Genomic DNA, 26,272 nt, shown 5'->3' with positions numbered 1-26,272 from the left:
CTCTCCCCTGCTTGCACTCGTTCCCTCTCTAAAAAATAAAAATAAAAAAATAAAGGAAGTGTTAAAAATGTAAAGGGTAAACACCCTTTCACTAAACCAAACCATCTTAGGGAATCAGTAGTACAGAAATAAAAGCATGTGTACCCAATGATGTACACGAATAGACAAGCATGTACAAAAACTAGAAACAACCTCTGTGGTAAGTGATTGAATAAATTAGGATGCGGCCATCCCATGCATTGTTATGTAGCCATTAAAAAGAATGTGTTCGACCATATTAGTAATGTGTAGCCTTTATTGTGTGTTCATTGTGTGCTAGGCACTGTTCTAAGTATTTATGTGTATAAATTCATCCCATCCTGTAACAGCAATATGTTGTAATAACAATTGTAATTACAATATTATTTCTGTTTCATGGATGAGGAAGTTAAAATTCAAACAGACCAAATATTTTACTCAAGCTCACATAGCTGGTGTGTGCTTGAGGTCTGAGTTTGAATCACAACAGTCTTACTCCAGAATGCACACTCTTAAACTCAATGTAGTTATTCTGCCTCCCTGAATTGATTAAAGAGGGATTCTTCTTACATATTGGTAACTAAAAAAAGCAAATAATGGAAATCTAGTTACCCATTTCAAAAAACAAAGGAAAGGGGCGCCTGGGTGGCGCAGTCGGTTAAGCGTCCGACTTCAGCCAGGTCACGATCTCGCGGTCCATGAGTTCGAGCCCCGCGTCAGGCTCTGGGCTGACAGCTCAGAGCCTGGAGCCTGTTTCCGATTCTGTGTCTCCCTCTCTCTCTGTCCCTCCCCCGTTCATGCTCTGTCTCTCTCTGTCCCAAAAATAAATAAATAAACGTTGAAAAAAAAATTAAAAAAAAAAAAAACAAAGGAAAGAGAAAAGGGAAAAGAAAAAACCCACATGAATATACATTTGTTAGAGGATTTTAAAAGTTTTGGAAAGATACTCCTGAAACTAGGAATACTTATTACTTCAGGATTGAGTGAGAAAGGAGGGCATTATTAATTTTTTCACCTCTTTATTATTTTAAGTTATAGACAAGTACTGGAATACTTTTGTCATATTTTAATCCAACAAAGTGAAGAAAAAAATAAAAGGCAGCCTCCACTTCTAGATTCCCTGAGTTTTCTTAAGAATAAAAGTTTCATTTGGTGCACCTGGGTGGCTCAGTTGGCTAAGTGTCCGACTTCAGCTCAGGTCATGATCTCGCAGTTTGTGAGTTCGAGCCCCGCATCGGGCTCAGAGCCTGGAGCCTCCTTCGAATTCTGTGTCTCCCTCTCTCCCTGCCCCTCCCCTGCTCATGCTCTGTCTCTCTCTGTCTGTCTCAAAAATAAATAAAACATTAAAAAAATTTTTTTAAATAAAAAAAGAATAAAAGTTTTGTTTAACAATTGGACAAGAAATTAATAAAACTTTTCTTCTAATTTCTTACCATAATTTAGGCCCACAAGGATCTAATCTGTTATGGTCATTCTACATGACATTTGCTCATTCATCTTCCAAATTATCTACATCTGCATAAAGTAGATTCCCAGGAAACATTGTTTCCATTCCTTCCTGTTTATTCTCTCCTTCTTGCCTCTCTCTCAATGAAATAACCAGTGCTGTGATCGTAAAAGCAGTCTTATTTTCCGTCTTTTGTTCTGTTCAGGTGACTTTGGCTGCACTGGTTCTCTGCATGGTCTCCCCGTGTGTCTTTCAGAAAGAGTAAGCTCCAAACAGAATTTGCTTCACTGTGGCAGGATTTAAGCTCAAAGCGAGACAGGGAGATTTTCAACTGGACAACCTGTTAATGGAAGAATGCATTTCGTTAGGAACAGAGCCAAAGTCCTACCTGTAGAATCATACGCAGTGATTATAGAAATGCAAATAGTCCATATTTCTAGAAATACCTGCTTTTTTTTTTTTTTTTTTTTTTTTAATTTTTTTTTTCAACGTTTTTTATTTATTTTGGGGACAGAGAGAGACAGAGCATGAACGTGGGAGGGGCAGAGAGAGAGGGAGACACAGAATCGGAAACAGGCTCCAGGCTCTGAGCCATCAGCCCAGAGCCCGACGCGGGGCTCGAACTCACGGACCGCGAGATCGTGACCTGGCTGAAGTCGGATGCTTAACCGACTGCGCCACCCAGGCGCCCCGAAATACCTGCTTTTTTATAGGCTAATTTATGAATCTTAATAGGATATAAAATGGTATGTGTGACATTTCAGCAGTGCAGAGACGTGAAACTTTGCATTTTACCTTAGGCAAGAGTTAAATAGCTTTCACATAAAATCATTATATGGAATTGGTATTTGTGTGTTTGAGAACTTTACTTCAGCCAACAGTTTGAAACCATGCATTTCATGAACACTTTTTGCTTCTTCTCAGGTCCCATTTGCTATCTCGCTGCCATCTATATTCAATCTTGAGAGACTTTTTGATCTTGCTAACGGTTGTATTATATCAGGAGGCAGCCTCTTCAACTGGATGGTGTCGATTATTCCCTAAACACTCTTCACATGTTAACCTTATAAAGGATTTAAGTGATACTGTTTTTCTTGGTTTAAATACATTTTTGGAACTGTCTTCTCACAACAAGCAAAATAAAATTGTTTCTTACACGAGCTAAGTTTCCTCAAAAATTATAGTTTGAGTAATGTCTTAAATTGTATCTGAATTAAATAACAATGCTGTTGCTTATTAAAACAATCTTACAGAACTGTTCATAGAAAATATGTTTGTGCAAGGTGCAACTATTCCCATGGTCATACAGTTCACGTACAGGTTGTCTTTAGATGTGTCCATAGAACAAGATTGGATTAAAACAGTGGTTCTCAACTGGGGGCAATTTTGCCTCCAGGGGACGTGTGACAATGTGTGAGGACATTTTCGATCGCTGTAACTGGGAGGAGGGTGCTACCCACCTCCAGTGGGTAGAAGCTAGGGATGCTGCTACCTATCCTAAGAGGCCCAGGAGGGCCCCCCCCACGACCAGGGATCATCGGGCCCAGAATGTCAATAGTGCCAAGAGTGAGAAACTCTGGATTAAACCTCAACATGTGGTCGGTTCAACTTTGGAAGTTTGTCTATGTGGTTTGGAAAGAAATCTGTAGCAAATTAAGACCTTTCATATTTTATACTGCTGGGAGCCACATTATATAAAATTTTAGAGCATGGACTATGGAATTATATAGACCTGAGTTTGAACAGTAACTTCACTACTTACCAGTTCTGCTCCTTTAGGAAAGTAACAAATTCTTTAAGCCTTTGTTTGTTTCCTCACTTGTAGCATGGGGCTATTAATAGGATTGCTATGTGAATTAAATTAAGTGAGATGGTGTAATAAGGTACTCAGCACAATACCTGAGGTGGTACTAATCACCGTGCTGGGAGTTATCATGTCCCTGCCAAGGTGGAGGGGGATCAAGGTGATGGGAGGGTCACCCATTTTCTTTAACATTGAAGAAAGCTATGCCTAAATGCTTCCTACATGCCAGCCCATGAACAGCAACAGTAAAATGAAAAAAAAAAGTAGGTATAACCTAAATGTATTTTTCTAAAGTTAAATGTGGTTAATTAATTGCCCTTTATCCTGAGATTATGAATTTTCTGCTTCCTATTGGTGTTAAACTGGCTTTTCTTTTATGAAACAGTGGTAATAGTAGCTGGTAACTATTTACATTTTTTAATGTTCTTACTTTATAATAAAAGAAAAAAGTAGCAACTGTATTCTGGCCCCTGGTTTTTAAAAAATTCACACAGCCATGCAGTTCCAAAGTCCAGGAACAGCCAAGGTAGAATTGTCCTAGAATAGTACATGGAGAAAATGAACCTGAAGCAAGACTTCTAATTATAAGAATTTTCACGGTCAGAAATTTGCTGGTAGGGAGGATGCTGTAGGAGAACAGACGCATAACAATGATAATGAATATGGTTTGTATGTCAAGGACTTTCTTGCTACCAATCTGGAGTGGACAGTCATGATGGAAAATGAGCTAAACTCTAAGAGTGGAACTAGACTGAAGGCTTCAGGCTTGATTCGGTGTATCATAGGGTACTATATGACTGGTGATTAAGGACAGAAGTGACAAATTCCTAGCACTAGTGGAATTTCAGTCAATGTTGAGTGAGTGAAAAAGAATGAATGAATGAATGAATGAGATGATGGTCTGGCTTTCAGAAAAGATATGTATTCAGTATATAATGGAAAGGGAAGAAACAGAGACAGAACAACTAGGATACCATGCTGCAGTGAAAGAAAAAGGAACTATTTCCCTTTGAATTCAGGGAAGAAAATTGCCTGATGACTATACCTTCATATGAAATAAAGTTTGGGTCTTGCAGGAAAGCCACTTAGATATGATGGGTTTTATGTGGTGAGGGCTTCCAAATCCTTTGTCCAGAGACTGGAGCTTTTAAGTTTCTCTGGTAGGAGAGAGAATGCCTTTAAAGGTTTTGTGTTCCTCAGAGGAAAAGTTGAATTTATGGGAAGTTTAGCCACCAGGGACAAAAAAGGCACAACAGGTTACTATGCATTTAATACAGGTGTGGAACTGTAGCATGACTAGTAACCAAGGCCATTTACTTCAACCTAATATTAATTTCCCAGGAGTGTATATGCATGTATTCCACTGTTTGTCCCTAGTAAGTTTTTACTAACTGGGTGCTTTTCATTTTTTTTTGAAAACATTTTTAACATTTACTTATTTTTGAGAGACAGAGAGAGAGACAGAGCACAAGCGAGGGAGGAGCAGAGAGAGAGGAGACACAGAATCTGAAGCAGGCTCCAGATTCCGAGCTGTCAGCGCAGAGCCCGAGGCAGGGCTTAAACCCACGAACTGTAAGATCATGACCTGAGCCGAAGTTGGATGCTTAACTGACTGAGCCACCAGGCACCCCTCATTTTTCTTTATTTTAAATATTAGTAGATATAAAGGCGTGTACTGTTTTATAGGACCCTAGAATAATGCCTGGCACATAGTAGAGGTTTATAACATTTCTGGGATGGATGGATGGATAGGTGGATGAATGGATGGATGGATGGATGCATGTGACTGAGGCAAGATGGTACTATGGGCTTCTAAAAGGAAGGGAAGCAAAGGTATCACCACCACCTCCGCCACCACTACCACTACCACTACCATTATTGCCTAACCCTTCTGGAACATTTTCTGTCCTTACAAGAATTAAGATCGTGATGCACATTGGATGACTCACCCATGTTATGGATAAGGAAACAAAAGCAAAAGGCAGTTAAGTAACTTGCCCAATAATCACAGTTAGAGGCAGAACCAAGATTTAAATCCAGCTCTGTCTGACTGGAGAGTCTGAGCTCTTCATTGCTAAACTGGCTTCCCCAGCCCTTGCGCCCACTCCACTGCTCCTGGAAATTGGGAAGTCAAGGAAAAGGAAGACATGGCTGAGCCTCAAGCTAAAAGTGGGACACCTATTGCCTAGGAGCAGATTTTGAAACGTGACTTGCAGACCTGAACAGATGCCCCAAGAAAGCATGTTGTCCACGCCAGTGGTAGCCATGCCAATATACCGGTTTCCTCTGGGGATGGCAGATCCCTCCCAACTGTAACAGGTAATATTTCAGCACATTTTTACTTTTTCTCCACTCTTAATAACTTACAGCTGCTGTTATTCTTAGGTGTTGTTTTGACTGAGAAAAACACTGCGTAAAACTGCACCACACCCTATTATCGTAGTTGCCCCATTTTAAGCCATCATTCCAGAAATTCCCTCATCTCTTCTAAAATAGGAACACTCACTGGTTAAAGCTGAAACTTTCTGTACAAGGCAATGAGGATGGTGATAAAATGGACTGAAGTACAAACAAAAAGAAAATTCAAACCTACTGGGATGAAAGATGTTTATTTCCGGAAATGTCTTTCAGGATTTTTTTTTTTTAAGACCAAATTACACAATTTGCAGCTGCTTATTTTTTCATACAATATACAGTATCTGCAGATGCTTTATAGCACACACATGCAATGTTTTCTATTTTAATTATAACAGAGAATGACAGGATGCAAACTGAAAGGGGAGAAGAAGGGAAGCAGAAAGAGGGGAGGGAAGCAGGGAGCGGGGGAATAGAGGCCAATGCCAACAGCGAAGTGATGGGTAATAAAACCCCAGAGCTTCCCATATCTTTCTCCATATCAATCTCTAAGAAATTGCTTTAGAAATTGACCACCTGCCAGCTATTCAGAAACTTCAGGGCAGTAGTCTTAGTTCACTTCATGTGTTGGCACTTTACACAGTTCCCACCCCAGCTAACTTGTTCTCCTTCACTGAATTGCAGGGGGGAAATGGCACATTTCTGGAGACTACTAGAAGCTTGGTTTCTGCCTCTATTCTGCATTGCTCTTCCTTCTTCTAGACAACATGGTATGAATCTCTCCATCCTAATTCAAATGACAGAGCCTAGGGCTCCCAGAACTCCTTGGGCACTTGCTGGTGCCCTACTCATTTGCCTCTAATAGTGTCCTTTTAGCGTAGAGTTTTGCACTGTTGTATTTTCACAGTGCAGTCTTATAACCTTAGCTTAAGGGTGTCATAAGTGTGTGAGTGTGTCCCACATTCCTTTGGGTTTCATTTAGCTTGAGACCGAGCACCTCATTGTTTGCACTATATCTTGGGATGTACAATTTCCCTACAACCTGGAAATTTAGGTGAAATATCTATCTCTGTCTATATCTATATCTATCTATACCTATCTATCTATCTTTCATTATCAAAGATATCTTCAATCTATGGAAAAAGAAATTTTAATAATTTAATATTATCTATGTGTGCACAGGATTGGACGAGCCCATAACTGTGGGTTAGGGGAGAAAATAGTGGACCAGGAAGTACACTGTTTAACCACCTTTTCTCATTTTCTCATGCTTGAAATGTTTGTGTTATATCTCCCAAAGAAACTTCGCCCATGTGCCCAAGGAAACTTGTGCAAACTGTTTTCCTGATGCATTGATTACAATAGCAAAAAACAAGCAAACAAACAATCTACCTAATTTCCCTCAGGTAGAGAATAGAAAAATAATAGTGTAGTCATATAGTAGAATATAAGACAGAAATTACAAATGAATGCATAACAGACTACCAAAGAACAGTTAGTTTTAAATGAATTAAAGAGATGTCTATCTGGATACACTTCAAAAGTAGGTTGAACAAAAGAAAAAAATGTAGTGTTAAAGAAAACATATAGGAAGACACCATTTATATAAAACTTTTTAAAACAGGTGAAATGACATAATAGAGTCTTTATGAATGTGTGAGTATATACTAACAACATTTTGAATACAGGTTAATGGTCAACCCCAAATTCAGGTTTCCAGTCACCTCTTAGATGAAGGAGGGGGAATGAGATCTAGCAAGAATGCCCAAGAAGTTTCATTTGTACTTGTAAAATTGTCTTTTTTAAGCTGGGTATTTTTTATATTGGTCTCTACTTTTTTTTTTTGCATACATGAGACATTTCTCATGTATGCAAATATATCATTATTTGCAGTTAAAAGCAAATATATCATTTTCCTTCCTCATCTTGTTGGCCCGCATACTTTGTGTGGTTCTTGGCTCACCTACTGGTGAATATTAAATGTGAGTTGTGGGGCGCCTGGGTGGCTTGGTCGGTTAAGCGTCCGACTTCGGCTCAGGTCATGATCTCACCGTCGGTGAGTTCAAGCCTCGCGTCGGGCTCTGTGCTGACCACTCAGAGCCTGCAGCCTGTTTCAGATTCTGTGTCTCCCTCACTCTCTGCCCCTCCCCTGTTCATGCTCTGTCTCTCTCTGTCTCAAAAATAAATAAATGTTAAAAAAAAATTTTAAAAATAAAATAAAATAAATGTGAGTTGTGACTCTGGTCTCATTATACAGCTGTAACTGAGTAGTTCACATCTGGTTCCATTATTTGGAGTTTTAGTGACAACTAAAAATCATCTGGAAACTACTGTCAGATTATATATGTGCTCAATTTTAGAAAACTCAAATCTATGAAAATATTAATTTTTAATATAAGTTAGTAGAACCTCAGTATATGTTTAATTAAATTGAGGCAGATTCTCTGTGCAGTTCCTGTCAATGGTAAATTCCCTAGTTATACTTTAAATTATTTGATTTTCCAAAATTAGATATATGCAGGACTTCTTACATGATTGCTAGTTATGCAAAGTGAGGGTCATTGTAAAATCCATCTACTATCCATAATTTCAATGTTTTTAAAAATGTATTAAGGAAGAAGTTTCTTTTCTCTGAAGACTCATTTCCTATTTTTGCTTTACATATCAGTAGAGCTTTATGAGATGAAACTTTGACACTAAAATTTCCATAGCAACAGATATTTTTTGGTCATAAATACAGACATGATTAACGGGAAGGCTTTAGTGACAGGAGTTTTCTTCATAATTAATTCATTAGTTAAAATGCTGGGTTAAGAGGCATAGGAATTTTATTACAAAAAGGACATTTTCGACTGGAGCTTTGGAAACAATGCAAAATTAATTGTTTTTAAATTGTCTTTGGTCCTGTTTGATATTTAAGATAACATTTATACATTTTGTATTTAATAGCTTAGAATGGGAACGGGTCTAAAAACCACATTCTGCCCAAGTGCAAATCACCTTGATCCCTCCCTTAAAACTGTCCACAGTGTGAAAGAAAAATCAATAGATTTCTAAATAATTTGAAGACTTTTTTTTTTTTTTTTGGAATTTGAAGACTTTTGAAGAGTTTCACAACTTTCCTAATTTAATTCTCCCCCACAAGATTCATGAGAAAACTTGAACTGATGTCTTTTCTCGTCATTACAAAAACAATTCAGAACTAATATAGAGGATTCATGAAATATTAAAAGGTACAAAGTAGAAAGTAAAAGTTACCCCAAAATCCACCACTGTGAAACAATCAATGTTAACATTTAAATGTATTTCCAATAGCATATCTAATTGTCTTCCTTAATAGCCAGAAAAACATAGTCTTAGACTGAGAAGTATTGAGATTTGAGGCAACTATCCATATTCCTTAGGTGTAGTGCAGATGCCTTTTCAGAGCATATTCGTTGGGAAAATGCCCAAATTGGAAGTGTTTAGACCTGGTGGTCTGAATGAAATGCAGTTAGAAAAATCGGGCTGTAATTAGATCCAAAGGAACTGCCCAGAGTTCTTCCAAATAATAAATATATGGTAATGATCCATAGGAAGGAAAAAATCCACATCAAGTCTTCATTTGTCCTTTGGAGGCTAGTCATTTAATCGCACTTTCTTAGATATGCTAGTATTTCCCTGAAAAACTTCCGTCATTAATTTAAGCACACCCTTGTTCATTTGATAGATTTTATTCATTACTTTGTGCCTTTGCTTTTTTGGCAAGAATGTCCTTTCTCACTCTTTGTATTTATAAAATATTTATCAAGTGCCCACTATATGCTGGAGTCTACACATGAGGAATGCCACTTAGTCCCTCCTTCAAAAAAAGGCCACATCTAATGATACAGCTCTTCTTTCTAGATACAGCCCAGGCATCTCCCCTACTGGGACCCGTGTTTCCTGCCGCCCCCTGGTTTCTCCACACACCCACTCTATTTTACACATGCTTATTTGCATGTCTGGCCCCTAGCTTGACGTCAGTGAGCAATGCAGGTGGATTTCAAGGAAACAAATGAATTTATTTTCCCATTTTTAATTTAGAGGCTAGCAGATACTGGATATTTCCACTTTTTAATGGAAATTTCTTATTAAGTTTTGATTTGCATTTCTTTGACTACAACTGAAGTTGAATGTTTTTTTATTTTTGACATTTGTTATCTATGGATCACATTTTTTTTCTATTTTCATGTCTCTTCAGGACCTTTACTCAATTTTTTACTTGTATGTCCATCTATTTTGTTGTTGTTATTGTTGTTGCTGATCTCCAAGATTCTTTGATGCCCTTTTCAAATACTTTGTGACATTCTTTTCAGATTTTTAGTTGCCTCTCACCTTTCATTTACAATTCAGTGGTTTTTATTTTTAAAACTGTGGGAGTCAAATCCTGATCACTTAGATATATTCAGACCTGCTCAAAAAGGATGTAAGAGAGCTTACAAGTATGCGCTCAGTACAAAGATAAGGAGTTGAATTAATTTCTTGAAAAAAAAAAAAAAGATTACAACCTTTACACTCACTAGAGGTCAGCCACGGATGCGGCTGCATGCTTTCCTGCAGCACATTACAACATCAACAGTGTTGGGGAAACATGGGCCACGTACTTAGAAGCACTGGTATTCCCAGCACTAATTCCAGAGAACAGTTTTTCCTGTGGGGTCTCATGAGACTATATCCTAAATGAACTCTTTCTTCAACAGCAGCCTAGAGTGAAATGCAACCTATTTCATAGACCATTTCAAGGATTGTAGATCTACACGGGACTGTATTTTTCAGACTTTCTTATGAGAATTTTTCATTTATTTTTTTAATTTTTTTTTTTTTTTTTTTTTTTTTGCAAAACAATATCCACATCTGATGAATCAATTTAAAACGATTCGGGAGGCATGTAGCAAAGAACAGATATTTATTGAGCTTAAAACCAGTTTCAGACCAAAAAAAAAAAAAAACCCAGCAATTTTACTGGTTAAAAATATTTTTCAAATGCGTTGGGCTGACATGGAAAAACACACCAAAATGGCTATTTTTCAAAACCTCAAAGGTTGATGCTTTGAATTGCTTGAAGTAAGTTGGTTTATCAGTCTTGACATCGCATTCGGAAGGAACACCATCTACAGCCAGTGCTGCAGTAGTTCAGGTAACCACAATATATAGTTCTGCTGGAGGTGCTGTAAGTCAAATTCTAAAGTAGAGAAAAGAAAAGGGATTCTGCGGGAGCTGAGTATACATGGAAATACGATTTTGTGTGTACATTTTCCGGATTTCTGGCTGAAGGAAAATAATTTTTCTGACATGAAAATGTTTTTGGTTGATTGGAGATTATAATTTTTATAGGATAATGGATTCATAGGTTTAAAAGACCCATAGGGGCGCCTGGGTGGCTCAGTCGGTTAAGCGGCCGACTTCAGCTCAGGTCACGATCTCGCGGTCCGTGAGTTCGAGCCCCGCGTCGGGCTCTAGGCTGATGGCTCAGAGCCTGGAGCCTGCTTCCGATTCTGTGTCTCCCTCTCTCTCTGCCCCTCCCCCGTTCATGCTCTGTCTCTCTCTGTCTCAAAAATAAATAAAAAACGTTAAAAAAAAAATTAAAAAAAAAAACATTCTAAAAGACCCATAAAGTTTATCCAGTTCAGTGCTCTGCTGCAAGCTTAAATCCCCTTTAAACTGTCTCTCTCAAGGAAACACCACATTGAATAGCAGCCCACACTTAAATAGCACCACCATACAGTGGGTAAGATGGCCAGCAATATCAGGCCATGTGGGTTGGAGTCCTGGTTTTCTGATTTACCACCTACATAAACTTGAGTAAGTTTCTTAACCTCTCTGCACTTTGGTTTTCTCATCTATAAACTGGGGGTAGATAAAGCATCTGGAACAGTGCCTAGCAGATACTGGACACTCAGTGTAGTTATCTTTTACTTTAATTGCATCTTATATTATTATATGCACCTTTAAGGAAAGTTCGGTTCTGCCTAGGAAGTTCAGAGTTTTTTGTTTTTTTTCTTTTAATTTTTAGTAATAAGAGGTATTCACCTCTAGTTACTGGCAGAGTAGCTTTCATTGAACTATCATCTGGTAATAATCATTTTGAACTTAGGACTAAAAAGTGTACATAATTATAAAATCAGAATTCACGGGGCGCCTGGGTGGCTCAGTTGGTAGAGTGTCCGACTTCGGCTTAGGTCATGATTTCACAGTCTGTGAGTTCAAGCCCCACATCAGGCTCTGTGCTTATGGTGCAGAGCCTGGAGCCTGCTTCCGATTCTGCATCTCCCCCTCTCTCTCTGCCCCTTCCTTGCTCATGCTCTGTCTCTCTCTGTCTCAAAAATAAATAAAAGCATTAAGAAAAAAAATTTTTAAGAATTCAAATAACTATTTGAAGCCCTGGGGAATGGCTGAAAATATGCATAAATTGAGGGAGATATGATCCTCGAAATGAAGGAAACAAACTACATGAGACCCAGATTTAAATAGCTTTTTCCTTGAGAGCACTCCTCATTTTGTAAAGTACATAAGGGATAGAGCTCAATCAGGAAGAGGTGGATGAATGGGACTGAGGAATCACAGGGCAGAATGTGGTGTTGTCAGAGCAGCTAGCGATTAAGGAAGGATATTTCAGAAAATTGGGAGACAGAGTAGGGAGCGCCAAAATCTGTGCACAAATTCCCCTCAAACTGTTGACTCCCTGACAAGCTTCATTTGTACATAATCAGACTCCAGGGAATCCGGTGGAAGGTAACAACTGGAAGGTTAAAAGAGCTGAGCAAAGGTTTCAGTAGGTGCTGAAAGAGACAAGTTTTGGAATTCAAGTCCAGCCAAGTAAAAGGGGCTTATTAAATTCTTTGTACTTTTCATTGAAATGCTAAGTGGGCCATGTCTTAAGAATGTGAATCCCGGGACTAAGAGTGACAACTGAGACCTCAGGGAAAAATGACAAATTCATTCCATCAAACCCCCACAAGATGAAAGTGATTTGTCAGTAGTTTAATGGTCTACTAGAACAAAATTCAATAGTCTTTAGAGAAAAATAATGTATCATCACAATATATTGTCCACAATGTATGGTGTATAATCTAAAAATTACTATGTATAAAGAAGCAAGAAACTATGCCCACAATCAAGGAAAAAAAGTCAAACAGATCCATGAAAATCTCAAATGTTAGAAATTGCAGATGAAGACTTTAAAATAACTATCATGCATGTAAAGGAATTGATTAGGAAGATTAGTATAATGGGAAAAGAAGTGGGGAATATTAAGAAGGATATGGAAGTATGAAAAAGAATGAAGTGGAAATCTTAGAAGTAAAAACAATATATCTGAAATAAAAAATTCATTGGATGAACTTAATAGCAAATCAGGCACCACAGAAGAAAAAAAGACAGTAAAACTTGTGGAATGGAGAGCATCAAAGCCAGCCTACATCTCTGGCTCAAAGAAATGATTTCTGCCTTTTAAAAAAGAACTCATACCCAAGCAAATCATATTCAAACTTCTGAAGACAAAAGATAGGAAAAAATATTAAATCATCTGGAAGAAAAAGAGAGAACATACTAAGGAAAGGAATAATGGTAAGAATATAGGCTGATGTCTTATCAGAACCATTAGAGGCAAAAGATAATGGACAGATCTAGAAGACTCAATGACTTATATTTGACTTACATTCAACCATATCATTAATTACATTAATTATAAATGGACCCACACTTCTAGTTAAAAGGCAGAGATTGTGTCCATTTTAAATAAACACACTGACATGTTGAAAATCAAAGGATGGAGAAATGTATACCGTTATGAACAGTGAACATAAGAGATTATGTTAATATCAAGTGTGTGATTATGTTAATATCAAGATATATTGCAAGACATGGATTACTGCCAGAGATAAAATGAAACATTTCATAATGATAAAAGCATCAGTTGATTAAGACAACATAACAACCCTAAGTATATATGCATATAATGATAAGAAATGTTTATTTTCCTCTCTATCTGTAGGGCCCCTGGGTAGCTCAGTTAGTTGAGTGACTGACTCTGGATTTAGAGCTAAGGTCATGATCCCAGGGTTGTGAGACTGGACCCCACTTTGGACTCTGCGCTGAGCATGGGACCTGCTTGAGATTCTGTCTCTCTCCCTCTGCCCCTCCCCGCCGCTCACATGTGTGCTCTCTTTCTCTCTCTCAAATAAAAATAAATTAAAAAAATGTTTATTTTCAAAACATCTTGTACAGTTATTCCCTTTATGAGACAGTTGCCTTGATTAGGAAGATGTTTCAGTAAGTCTCTTGGAGCAGGTGGTTTCTGTGAGCCACAGGTGTGGGCTGGCTGTGATGATTCAGAGAAGCAGGTAAAAAGCCTTTACTTGAGACAAGGAAATAGAATCAGCCATCTTCCCACTTCATCCAGGACAAAGCTCCTTTTTGGAACGTGGAATTTCAGTGCAAAAAGCAAGAAAGTCCAAAAATTAACACAGTCCCACGCAAGCTGGGATGGTGGTTCATCCTACAAAGAGAGGGATTAATTTGCTTTGGAAATTGAGAATAAGAGAGTAAAGAGAGAAGAAGAGAAGGGATAGCCAAGAGATGGTGGGAGGTTGTATAGTAGTTGAAGTTTTACTGAACCCTCAAACCCTAAGCACAATTACTGAAATCACAAAATGATAGGTACAGAGTGTGTGTGTAGGCTTGGGAAACTTGTGATGAGGTAGAATGGGTGAAAAATAGCATATGTCATGGACATGGAATGCATGGAGCAAGGACCATGAGTGCTATGGACCGAATGTTTGTGTTCTCCCCAGATTCATACATTGAAATCCTAATCTCCAATATGATGGTATTTGGAAGTAAGGTCTTTGGGATGTAATTAGGTTTTGGTGAGGTCATGAGGGCACAGTCTTCATAATGAGATTAATGCCCTTACAGGAAGATACCAGAGAGCTAACTCTCTGCCATGTGAGGATATAGCAAGAAGGCAGCCATCTTTAAACGAGGAAAAGGGCTCTCACCAGACAGTGAATTGGCTGGCACCTTGATCTTGGACTTCCCAACATCCAGAACTGTGAGAAGTAAATGCTTGTTGTTTAAACCACCCAATCTATGGTATTCTGTTATAGCAGCCCGAACTAAGACAATAAGTCTTCAGGAATATGTAGAAATCATGAGGATAACCTTGGACTGTTATATGCTATGAAATGGGAGATTTGTATCAAGTTGGTATATATTAATGGCAAAAAGGACTATGATTTAAATCTGGATCTCATAACTGTATTAGTTAAATATATTTTCGTTTTGGTTAATAGAAAATCTATCCAACTAGATCAGAAAATAAAGGGAGTTTATTCACCCATTAACTGAAAAGTGCATTGGTAAAGTGGCCTTCAGGTTTGATTCAGTCTGGGAATTTCAGTCACTTCTGGGCTCTGGTTCCATTTTTTAGCAAGTATCTTAGCAACCTTCTTCCCTGCCACCTTTCATATTCAGACTGGTATCACAGTTGGCATCGCAGTTCCAGGACTCATGTTCTCACACAACATGATAAGCCAGCAGACTTGCTCTGTAAAGAGCAAGATAGTAAATATTTTAGGCTGTGTGTCTCTGTTGCAGCTAGTCAATTCTGCTATTGTAGTGCAAAAGCAGTCATAGATAATACGCAAACAAATGCACATGGCTGTGTTCCCACAGGAATTTGATCACTGATTTGAACTTCATATAACTTTCATGGGTCACGAAATATTCTTCTTCTTTGGATTGTTTTTTCCTAATCATTTAAAAATGTAAAATCATTCTTAGCTCAAAGACTGAACAAAAATAGGCAGAGGGCTGTTGACCCACAGATCAGTTTGCTGACATTTTACCTAGAAGATTGACCAGTTTTAAGCAAAAAACTCTCCTTCTTCGCATGTGCTACCTTTTCTTTTCTCCATATTCTCACTCAGGATGACCATATCTGTACCATTTGTGTGTTAAAATCTTCTAAATTTTCATCTCCAACCTAGACTGCTCCCTTATCCCCAAACTCCTATAGCTACCTGCCTGCTTGACATCTCCATTTAAAGGTTTAGTAGCATTTTAAATTTAACATAATTAAAACTCGTTAAGGAACTCTGCTTCCTTAAAAATAGGCCCAGGTCTAAGCGGTCGGCAGAAGCACCTTGGCATTCCCATGAACTTGACCCCAATGGCACAGGATGATTCTTCATCAGTCCTTATATTTCTAATATACTTATGGTGAAAATAAAGTATTCTAATCACTCTTTTTCCTCCTTGAGGGATGAATAAAGCTTAGAAATAAATAAAAAATGTGACATCAGACTGAAGAATTTTTTGGCAATATCTGTCAGCTTTTGGAGATTTGGTGAGAAGAAATAGTCATGATTCAGTACCTTATTTGCACAGATGGCACTAGATCTGACTTGGAACTTGTCCCATGTGATCATTTGTGATGTATCCATATTCTCCAGATACTGCTTTGGATTTTTACTCTTGCTCAACTAGACTCTTGCAGCCAGTCTCAAAGGTGTTTTAGCTCCAAGTGGGATAGTTAAATCGCTTCTACTCTTTACAGATCTGTGTATCTCTTCAGCTTGCCCCCAGTTTGTCCAACTGATTTCTTTATCAAGTTGCTTTGGTTTCACCACTTTCTCCTATGTTTTGAAGAGTATTAATTTTCAAGATGAAAATGAACGTGAAACTTCGTCCTTCATCTACTCAATAGACATTTTTTGATTATTGCTATACACTGGACACAGTTCCAGGCTCTGAAAATATAAAGATCCAGAAGCTGTGGCCCACGCTTCAGATGCTCACAGTCCATTAAGGACAACAGAAATGTAAACTTACAACTGATGATACAACAGGGTGGGTGTTAGAACAAAACTTGAACAAAATGTGTAGGAAGAGAAGGAAATAGCCAGCGTTCACAGAGATGATGCAGTTACTACACCAGGAAAAGAAAGAACAAAAGAGGGAAGGAAGGCAAAAATGAGAATCCCAAGCCCAAGATATTGTTAGTTGAGCCACAAGAATGATTGCTTCCGGAAAGAGGAAGAATTGAGAAGATGTATTAGGCAGATGAAATGCCTAATGAGACCATAAATGAGGAGAATTGCTTCTTACAGCATATGAGAAGATAATTTTTATCAGATAATGAAATTGTTTTCAGTCTTCAGAATGAAAATGAATCCCTTGCTAATGCAAATCATGCTAATAAAGGGAGTGAGAGAGAATGTCGAATTACACTTGGCTAGCGGTAGGCAGAAACCAACCTAAATAGTCTAGGATAAAAAAAAAAAAAAAAGAAAGATAATGAAGTAATCAAAATAATTGCTTAATAGGGAATGTGAAAGATCTGCAGTGTTAAACTATAAATGTACATTTTCAAGAAAAATGAGGTGACCTTAAGGAACAGATTAGAAACCCAAACTCAATACCAGGTAGAAGCCATGCTTTTCATTAGCAAAGCTGAGGATTAATTAAATCTGGAGAAGCTTTTTGAAATCCACAAATGTGAGTTACATTAGAATACAATACAACTGGTGTATTGTATAATAATTAATGATTAGCATGGGCTTCTTTATTAAATGTATTCTGGTGTGGTTCATGTGACAGATGTAAAATAAAGAGGACAAAAATGTGTTCTTTAAAACGGAAACTGACTTTCCCAGCATCTGCTTTCAAAAGTGGGGGGAGTCATAATTTATCTAGTGGGGAAACATATTTTCTTCCACCTTCGAAATTGCCATGAGACCTATCTCAAGCATGATGGAGGTCTCCATGCCCTCTTGCTAACTCTTTAGGGAACTAAGGCAGGGGGTGGACAGTGGTGGCTTATCAATTTTTTTTCAATGACTTCTGAGTTAGATGTCTTCAGCTGTATAATTTCAGAGACTGGTAGCAGAGTTTAGTGCTGCTCAAGGTGGAAGCTTTGGGGAAAGTGGTCCTTTGTTTACAGAGCGTGTTAAGTATAGGTAAATGGAAGCCCTGTGCAACTAGGATGCAGTGGTCTAAATTCTTTCACAGCAAAAAGTAAAGGACAATTAATTTCTTAGGGACACCAATGGAAAGGAGAAATGAGAAAAGGAAGAGTCCTTAGGGGAAAGGGGTGACAAGGAACAGGGAGGCACAAAGCCCTTTCCCCTGTTCCACAGCCTTCTGTGAGAGACAGACATCAAAGGGGAAATCAAAGAAAGGCTGCTCCATGTCTAGGGTACATGAGGGAAGATGATCCGAAAACTGAACAAACTCAGAGATGTAGGACTTCTGAATCAAAGGTGACATAAAAATGTAAACCACATTCTAATCCCAGAATGTCAGAATTATACAGAGTTTGCAGACACCAACCTACGTAGTCTGGGGTGAGGGTGTGTAGTAGGGTCGAATTACAGCCTCTCACCTTAAAAATTCTGCAGGCAGGAAGCACATGCTACATGTTCAATTACAGCCTCAAACTCAAGGTACATAGGTCCTCCCTAAAAGCTCTGCCTGCTCCTCATGGCCCCAGATGAAGTTGCCAAGTGACTTCTATTGGTCTTCTATTGGTATAGGTCTGTACCTTGCTTCTCTCTAGAATCACTCCACCCCAACTCCATTTTTCAGCATAGAGCACTCATTTTCATTACCCCACGCATCAAGAGAGAGGAGAAAAGCTATAGCATTCTCCTTTGTCTCCAAATTCCATTTCTAAATGAACTCTCATTTGCTTATGTAGGATAGCTGGGGTGAGGGAAGTGTGTGTGTTGTGTGTGTGGTGGGGAGGGGTGAGGGGGAAGGGGGAAGGGATGCAATGGCCTCTTTTGCCATCTCTTGGCAAGTCCTGGAATGGGGTGTCTAGAAACTTCCTCAGCAATCTTTAGAATGTGAATTGACTTATTAACTGTTGGCCTCTTCTTTAATGTCTAGGAAAATTCTGAGAATATAAGGAAAGTTCCATTCCGCATCTTTTTATAAGCTTATCCTTCACAGCCTCTAGAAGAGGAGGCTTAATTTATTTATTTATGATTTTAATTGATACTCATTTTATTTTAGTTTTTTTAATGTTTATTTTTGAGAGAGAGAGAGAGAAAGCATGGGTGGGGGAGGGGCACAGAGAGAGAAGAAGACAGAGGATGTGAAGCAGGTCCATGTTGACAGCAGAGAGTCTGATTCGGGGCTTGAACTCATGAGCCATGAGATCATGACCTGAGCTGAAGTCAGATGCTTAACCGACTGAGCCACCCAGGTGTCCTGTAAGTGAAATTCATTTTAAAGACAGAGAATCTTAGGTATAAAAAAGCCCACGAATCATTTCACAGCCTTGAAAGTGTCAGTGACAGACAGCAGGTGTTCTGTTTCTCATCTGTTCAACTCTCTTTGTTATGCCCCTTCTGAGGACCAGGAACAAGACAGATATGACCCCTGCCTCCTTAGAGCTTACACTATTAGGAAAGATTACTAATAAATATGCAACTATCATAAAGTATAATTGTGCTTGGATAAAGGAATCACAGAACAAAAACTAGGAGTTCCTAATTTAGGATGAAAGATTAACATGCTTTTGAAGGCAGGCTTCCTGATGGAATTGCCTAGACTCTTGCATCAAACACAGATCTTATGTGCCACCTCAGATTCTCTCAGCCCCCTACACTGGGCTGTCCTGCCAACATCCAGGGGTCCTGGCCTGCATCTTGGCCTCTGCCGCTCAGCTAGAGGTTTTCACTCCTTGTGCACTACTCAGATCTGCTGAGAGGAAGAGAAGCAATGGATGACTCTAGCTTCTGTGCTCTGAATCCATTACTGAGTTGGTGCTGATGCCCTATTTCCCCAGGTTGCTCTCTGCCAGGGACTAGGTGACAGAGGGATCCTGAGACAGGCCCATTCCCATAAGACGCAGGACTCCTATGATAGGCAACTTTGGCTCTCTAGGATCCTCATCAGCCTGACTGAAACTTTCTTAGAACTTCACTCCCTGTCTCCATCGTGCTTTGACATCATTCTCTGCTTTTTCCACCTTTTCCCCCCTTCCCTCAATTTCCTCATGGTTGTTTCACACAACAAATATTTTGGACATTTCACCCAGTTTTGACATCTGCTTCTCAGAGGATCCAAACTAGCACATTTGGCACCTTATTCTAGGAATACTTGTAGGTGAGGAAAAAATACTTTTCCTTTATTTTTCTAACGTTGTTGACTGGGGCCCTGTGAATTAGGCTGACAAAAGGCCAATTTGCCCAAGAAAAATAAGGTTTATTAACACGTGTAACATGCATACCTTAGGAGAAACTCAGTGATGAGTAACTCAAAGGGGTGGTTAGAACTTGGGCTTATAAAGCATCTTAACAAAGAATAATAGCTTTGTAGAGAAGTGACAAGACAAAGGAAGAGGTTTCAGGATTCCAAAGATAACAAACCATGAGAAGGTAAATATATGGGAGAAACCAATGAGTGTATTTTCTTTATGCAGATCCACTTGGTACTAAATTTCCATCTTTTTTGTGGCCATAAAACTTCCCTTGGAGAGGGGATTTCCAATGGTATTCATTTCTTGGAAGTTTTTGCTTTTTATCAGATAAGGGAAGCTCCAGAAAAACTTCTTTCTGTATTTCTTGAGTCTCAAATGCTTTCAACTCAATACAATTCTTATTCCAAGTGGCATATCTTGGCACACATAAATGGCATATATTGATTTCTACATGCTACATCATTGGATATGGGATCTAGTATTCTGAGAAGCTGCAGAAAGGGCCAGATGTCATGACCTACAAGAATGGAATCGTTAACTCCACTTGGGGTTTAAAGGCTGTGAGGCCTGGGTCTGTACAGTGTGGAAGTTAGAACTAAGATCTTTGCATAAAGCTGAGATCGTCAAAAGATCAGTCCAGTGGGAAACAAAAGACACAAGGGATTGGGGCAAACATATTCCTCATCTCCCTTGCTCCCATGTTGAGGCATTATTTCTCTGTATAGCCACCTTAAGAAATCTTGAATACTCAACAATCACATCTGCTGAGCAAACTGCCATACTTTTTAAGGCTTGTCCTGAAGTGGTGGCCAGTGTTCTAACGCATTCCACATTGCTTCACACCCTTTCTTGATTCACCCAAGTTTTTCTTACACTTACTTGCTCTAGGATTACACACCGTCACCCTGTCCACAAAGCGCCAGCTCTGGTTTCTTGCTTTAGACCTTGTTGTCTAGGAAACCTGGGCTAAGACCAGGCTTCAACTAATACTAAGTATAAATATATAAGTAAGAAATAGTTTTTGAAGATGGAGGAAATTAGTCCAGACTTACAGAACAGCGTATCTGGACACCTAAAGGCAGGTGTGCTTTTGAAGAAATGGAAACTTACCTTAATTAACTTAATCTGGACACTTAAAGGAGTGTGGCTTTTCAAGAAATGGAAAAAAGATCAATCTGGCTGAATCACAAGCCTGAGGTGGTGGTACAGGGATGGTAAGAGGAAGAGTTAGAAAGGTACACCACTTACAAAATGCTGCAGGGGCCACAGTAAGGTGTGAAAGCTATTGAAGGATTTGCAGCCAGGAATGAGAAAGTCAGATTTGCATTAGAGGTCACTCTGACTGCAATAGGGAGACAAGATTGAAAATGGGTAGGAAAGATGTAGCTCTCTTTGCAAATCCTCCCTAGGGTTGTGGCATTGGTGGTGTTTTTTATGATAAAGTGAAAGTAGGCTGCTCTAAATTACCTGCACCAATTTTATTGGAGTAGTCCAATCACATTGTTTCCTACCACCAATTGAATTCTCCTTAAAAGTTATTCTGAGAAACGGGTCACCCGGGTGGCTCAGTCGGTTAAGTGTCCAACTTCAGCTCAGGTCGTGATCTCGCTGTTTGTGGGTTTGAGCCCTGCATCAGGTTCTGTGCTGATAGCTCACAGCCTGGAGCCTGCTTTGGATTCTGTGTCTCCCTCTCTCTCTGCCCCTCCCCCACTCGTGCTCTGTCTCTCTCTCTGTCTCTCTCAAAAATAAATAAACACAAAAAAAATTTTTAAGTGCCCTTTGAATAAGCTTTACCTTGTTATAAAATTTTGTTTTTAATGTTTATTTATTTTTGAGATAGAGAGAGACAGAGCATGAACGGGGGAGGGTCAGAGAGAGAGGGAGACACAGAATGTGAAACAGGCTCCAGGCTCTGAGCTGTCAGCACAGAGCCCAACGTGGGGTTCAAACTCACAGACCATGAGATCATGACCTGAGCCGAAGTCAGACGCTTAACCAACTGAGCCACCCAGGCGCCCCTAAGCTTTACCTTTTTAAAGCTTCCCTCCCTAATTAATGAATTGGATGAAGTCTTTGTCTTATACTCATTTTATATTTGTATAAATATAATTTTTCATGTTTACTTTTGAGAGAGAGAGAGAGAATGAGCAGGTAAGGGGTAGAGAGAGAGGGAGACACAGAATCTGAAGCAGGCTCCAAGCTCTGAGCTGTCAGCACAGAGCCCAATGCGGGGCTTGAATTCGTGAACCGCAAGATGGTGACCTGAGCTGAAGTTGGGCACTTAACTGACTGAGCCACACAGGCACTCCTATAAGTATGTTTTCAACTTTTGCAAATTATATTTTGACAGAGGAGTAACCTATAATACACAACATAGGAAAGTGACTAATTATTTAATGTGTAGTTTTTCTACTTTGTTCTTTATCAAATCTGTCTGATCTTTTTTATAAGTGTCATGTGTTTTTATTCTGATTCTTTTCTGTTGTCAGTCATTGAAAACATACTTGTTTTCCTGTCTCTGTCAGATTTTTCTATCACATGATACTCCTGTGATACTGATTTTGTTCTTTGCAATATCTGCTTCCCTTGGTTTATGCTGGATTATTTTCTCCTCTTTTTTTTTTTTTAATTTGGATTGTTGTTTTAAGTAGGGTATTATCAAGACTTTATCTGTGTAAATCATGTGTGGCCTGGGCTAAGATTGGATCTTTCTAAGAGGGTTTTGCCAGGAACCTCTCCCTAAGAGCAATTATTTTGGCAATTTCTCAGTTTGGGAGGCCCAGACCCTATATCCAGGGAAAGGCAGAGCCACAGTAACAAAGTCACAGGGGACACTTTTTAACGTAAAGCACCAGGAAATTAGATCAAATCCCTTGTACTCACTTCAGCAGCACATATACTAGATACAGACTTTTTTCTATTCTAACATTTTATGGAGAATGATGAGGTCTGCCTTAGTTTCCTATTGCTGCTGTAGTAAATTACTACAAACTGGCTATAATTCTGTAGGTCAGAAGTCCAAAATGTATCTCATGGTGGTAAAATCAAGGTGTCAGCAGTCCTAGTTCCTTCCAGAGGCTCTAGGGGAGAATCCATTTCTTTCCCTTTTCAAGCTTCTAGAAGCAGTCCACATTCCTTGGCTGGTGTCCCCCTTCCATTTTCAAAGCCAACAATGATGAGTCAGGTCTTTCTCATGCTACGTGGCTCTGACCTCTTCCTCTGTCTTCCTCTTCCTCTTCTTGTGATGACATTGGGACCACTCAGATGATCTTGTTATAAGGTCAGTTCATTAGCGGCCTACATCCCCTTTGCCATGTGTGGTAACACTTATAGGGTCCTGGCAATAGGATGTGGATATTTTGGGGGAGCCATTATCTGCTGGCCATGTGGTATTTTCAAAATCTCAGCTTTATGCAAGGATCTTAGTTATAACTTGGCACTTTGCGCATTCCCAGGCCTTGTAGTCATGAAAATCTACACCATTGTGTTAATAAAACCAAAAGCCTCATCCAGTGAGGCTACAGTATCGACTCAGACTCTCTACCTTGGATTTCATTTCTTCATTTCCTTCATTGGGGATTTCTTAGTCTTTCTTACAAGCTCACCTATACTTTCAAGGAATATTTATTACATTTAACCAGAATTTCTAGAGACATCTAGAACGCTATCCAGCACTCTCAGAGTACACGAATTTGGGGATTTTCTAGCCAACAACATTTCCGGAAAAATAAATCTCCAATATGATCATATTCGATCAACCAGGATATAAATCGAGGCACATAAAGTAGATATTCAAATAATTGAAAGCTATACATCGAGCTCTAATTTTTTTAACTAGAGTGTGTTCTGTCATTCTAATGATAAATATACTTCTATAACGACCTGGAAGGGCAGGTTGAATGTAGGATTCTCAGATTCTTTGGGGTGCTACACAGGAGCTTGGCTGCACAAACAGAGATGCCCCCAGCTATGGCCTTTCTCTTTTTGCCCCCGGCTCCACCCAGTGCTGTGAAAAACCTCACATCCATGCACATGGACTGGCACCCTCCTGACCATAAAGTTCTGTCCAAACCCTTGGCAGACAGTCAGCTGAGGCCGTTTCTCAGGTATAAGAGTTGTGTACACAAATAGCAAGTTCTGGCTTCAACAGAACTCAGAAAAGAGTCCTGTGAAGTTTCTGGACATGGGGTGAGGTCATTCTAGTCAGGGAATTCTAGGGTTCTGGGCACCTGAGGTTAAAGGGAGGAATGTGGGCTCCAGGTAGGCCAGTGTCTTGGCTCCTCTGTGGACAGGGAAATGTTCCGGAATACAGCTTTCTTTCTTTCTTTTTCTTTGTTTGTATTTTTTTTTAAATGTTGATTCATTTTTGAGAAAGAAACAGAGTGTGTGGGGGAGGGGCAGAGAGAGAGGGAGACACAGAATCCGAAGCAGGCTCCAGGCTCTGAGCCATCACCACAGAGCCTGATGCAACCCATGAACCATGAGATCATGACCTGAGCTGAAGTCGGACACTTAACCGACTGAGCCACCCAGGTGCCCCCAGAATACAGCTTTCTAAAGCACTGTCCGGGAAAGGAGACCCTGTTGCCTGGCTCTCAGCATAGTCCTGCAGTCAGCTGTCAAAATGTTTCCATGTTTCCACTTCTACCTGTACCTTAAGTGGTAACTGTCCTGAGTTATTTCTTGCTTGGACTATTGTGATAGCTTCCTAACTGGAATCTTGATTGCTAGTGTCACCCTTGGTCATGAAGAGTCAGAGAACCTGGTTCTAGATCCTGGCACTGCTACTTATTAGCTTATAACTTTGGCCAAGTTAGCTCATCTTTTTTGAGCCTCAATTTGCCCAGCATAGCTGCTCCCAAATTCCTTACTCACAGAAACGATGACAGATAATAAGTGTTTATTATTTTAAACCATTATGTTCTCGACTAATTCATTACACAGAAATACCTAACTAATATATCACTGCTCCAGCCCTGCTTCTCAAGTGAAGGGATGATATCCATTATTCCAGAGAGACTTTGTAAACACCTAATATAAAAACAACGGTAAAGGTCATTGACGAGAAACATTCTGAGACATTCTACTTGTTCTACTCTTATTTGTTCTTCCATAAACTAAGCGTGGAATTGTTTTTCAAGATGAAGGCTAAAGAGAACAATAACAAAATAAAACCATATGTTAAGTCAGGTCCCTGTAATATCAGTGACTCTTATGACATGAATGAAGATTTTATCACACGGGGGATGGAGGCAGTGCTGTGTCCCCTGCTCCAACACTGAGCCCATCTCACCCTACAGTGCCGTAGTTACAATACTCGTTAAAGACAATCACTAAGTCACAGAGACCTTACTCTTCCTGATGTTTATTTGGTAATATTGAGCATAAAGCTGATTTGATTGTTCAAATATTATATTTAATATTTGCCACAATTATGAGATTTCCAGCTGCCTGGAGAACCTGGCCAGTGTCTAAGATCATCACAAACATAGTTGTCTTTTACAATGTAGAGAATACTAGTTTACTGTATTCCTATTCTGATTCACTAAAACCTGTTTCTAATATCCTTACTTTTGTCATTTATTCAGTCCTCTTACTCATTCGTTCAGCATATATCTAAGGGTCTCCTTTGTGCTGGCTCCAAGAGGGAGCATAAACTACGTAAGACCATTTGCCCTACTCTCAAGAAATTTAAAGTCTAATAAAGAAGAAAGAGAATTTACAGTCTAACAGGAAAAAAAAAAGATGTTTTAGGAAAATAATCTCTTTGCATGAAGAGGGAGCATGAGTGTGCGTGCATGTGTCTGTTTATCCTCCAGGTGAGAAGGGGATGCTGCAGGGTTTTTAAAAAATAGCTTTTTGTTGAAGTATAACATACATACAGAAAATTGCATGAATCCAGAGAATATAGCTCAATGTATTTATTCAACTTGAACACACTTGGTAACCATGGGGGATAAAGAAATAGAATTTCACTAGCACCCAAGAAGCCCTCTTCTGGTCAATACTGCAGCAGGAGGAAGGAAATACATCAAACAATGTTTTCCTGTTCAATAATCTGCTTAACACTTACCTTCCTGCATCACGAGTCACTCTTGGACCATTGTTAGTCAGCTTTCAAAAATAGTTTCTCTTGGACAATACCCTCCCCCTGCCCCCCAAAAGCTGAATCCAGCGATGGAAGTCCAGGTGAAAAAGAGAAAAATTTCCAGCTGTCAAATTAGCAGCCAGAAAGCATTTTTTCCTCACAAAAGATGAGTCTAGATTCATGTAAATTAGGAGAAAAAAATCCATTAGGTCATCAGGTGAAGGATTGTTCCCTCTGATATAATTCTTAGTTTTTTTTTTTCCTCTAGTTTAAAATGAGAGCAGCTGTTTTATTCAAAGTCAAGCCATACACATAAAGCACACCCAATGT

The 26,272-nt window shown here is 39.2% G+C and overlaps 1 protein-coding gene across 5 annotated transcripts in view; it reads left to right on the top strand.

Moving 5' to 3' along the window:
- CFAP54 (cilia and flagella associated protein 54) overlaps nt 1-2,625 on the top strand; it is a 288,646-nt gene extending 286,021 nt beyond the window's left edge. For 4 of the 5 annotated variants that reach the window (XM_058741709.1, XM_058741710.1, XM_058741708.1 and 1 more), the window contains one exon: nt 2,390-2,625. In XM_058741709.1, the coding sequence (XP_058597692.1) occupies nt 2,390-2,509 (120 nt within the window). In that variant the 3' untranslated portion in view covers nt 2,510-2,625. The remainder of the gene's footprint in view (nt 1-2,389) is intronic. The other variant, XR_009265430.1, reaches the window with a different exon arrangement.
- The last annotated feature ends 23,647 nt before the right edge of the window (nt 2,626-26,272 follow it).

The sequence above is a fragment of the Neofelis nebulosa genome, chromosome 8, assembly GCF_028018385.1.
Source record: "Neofelis nebulosa isolate mNeoNeb1 chromosome 8, mNeoNeb1.pri, whole genome shotgun sequence".
NCBI lineage: Eukaryota > Metazoa > Chordata > Mammalia > Carnivora > Felidae > Neofelis > Neofelis nebulosa.
Note: the sequence above shows the minus strand (reverse complement) of the source record. Positions and strands in the feature narration are given on the sequence as shown.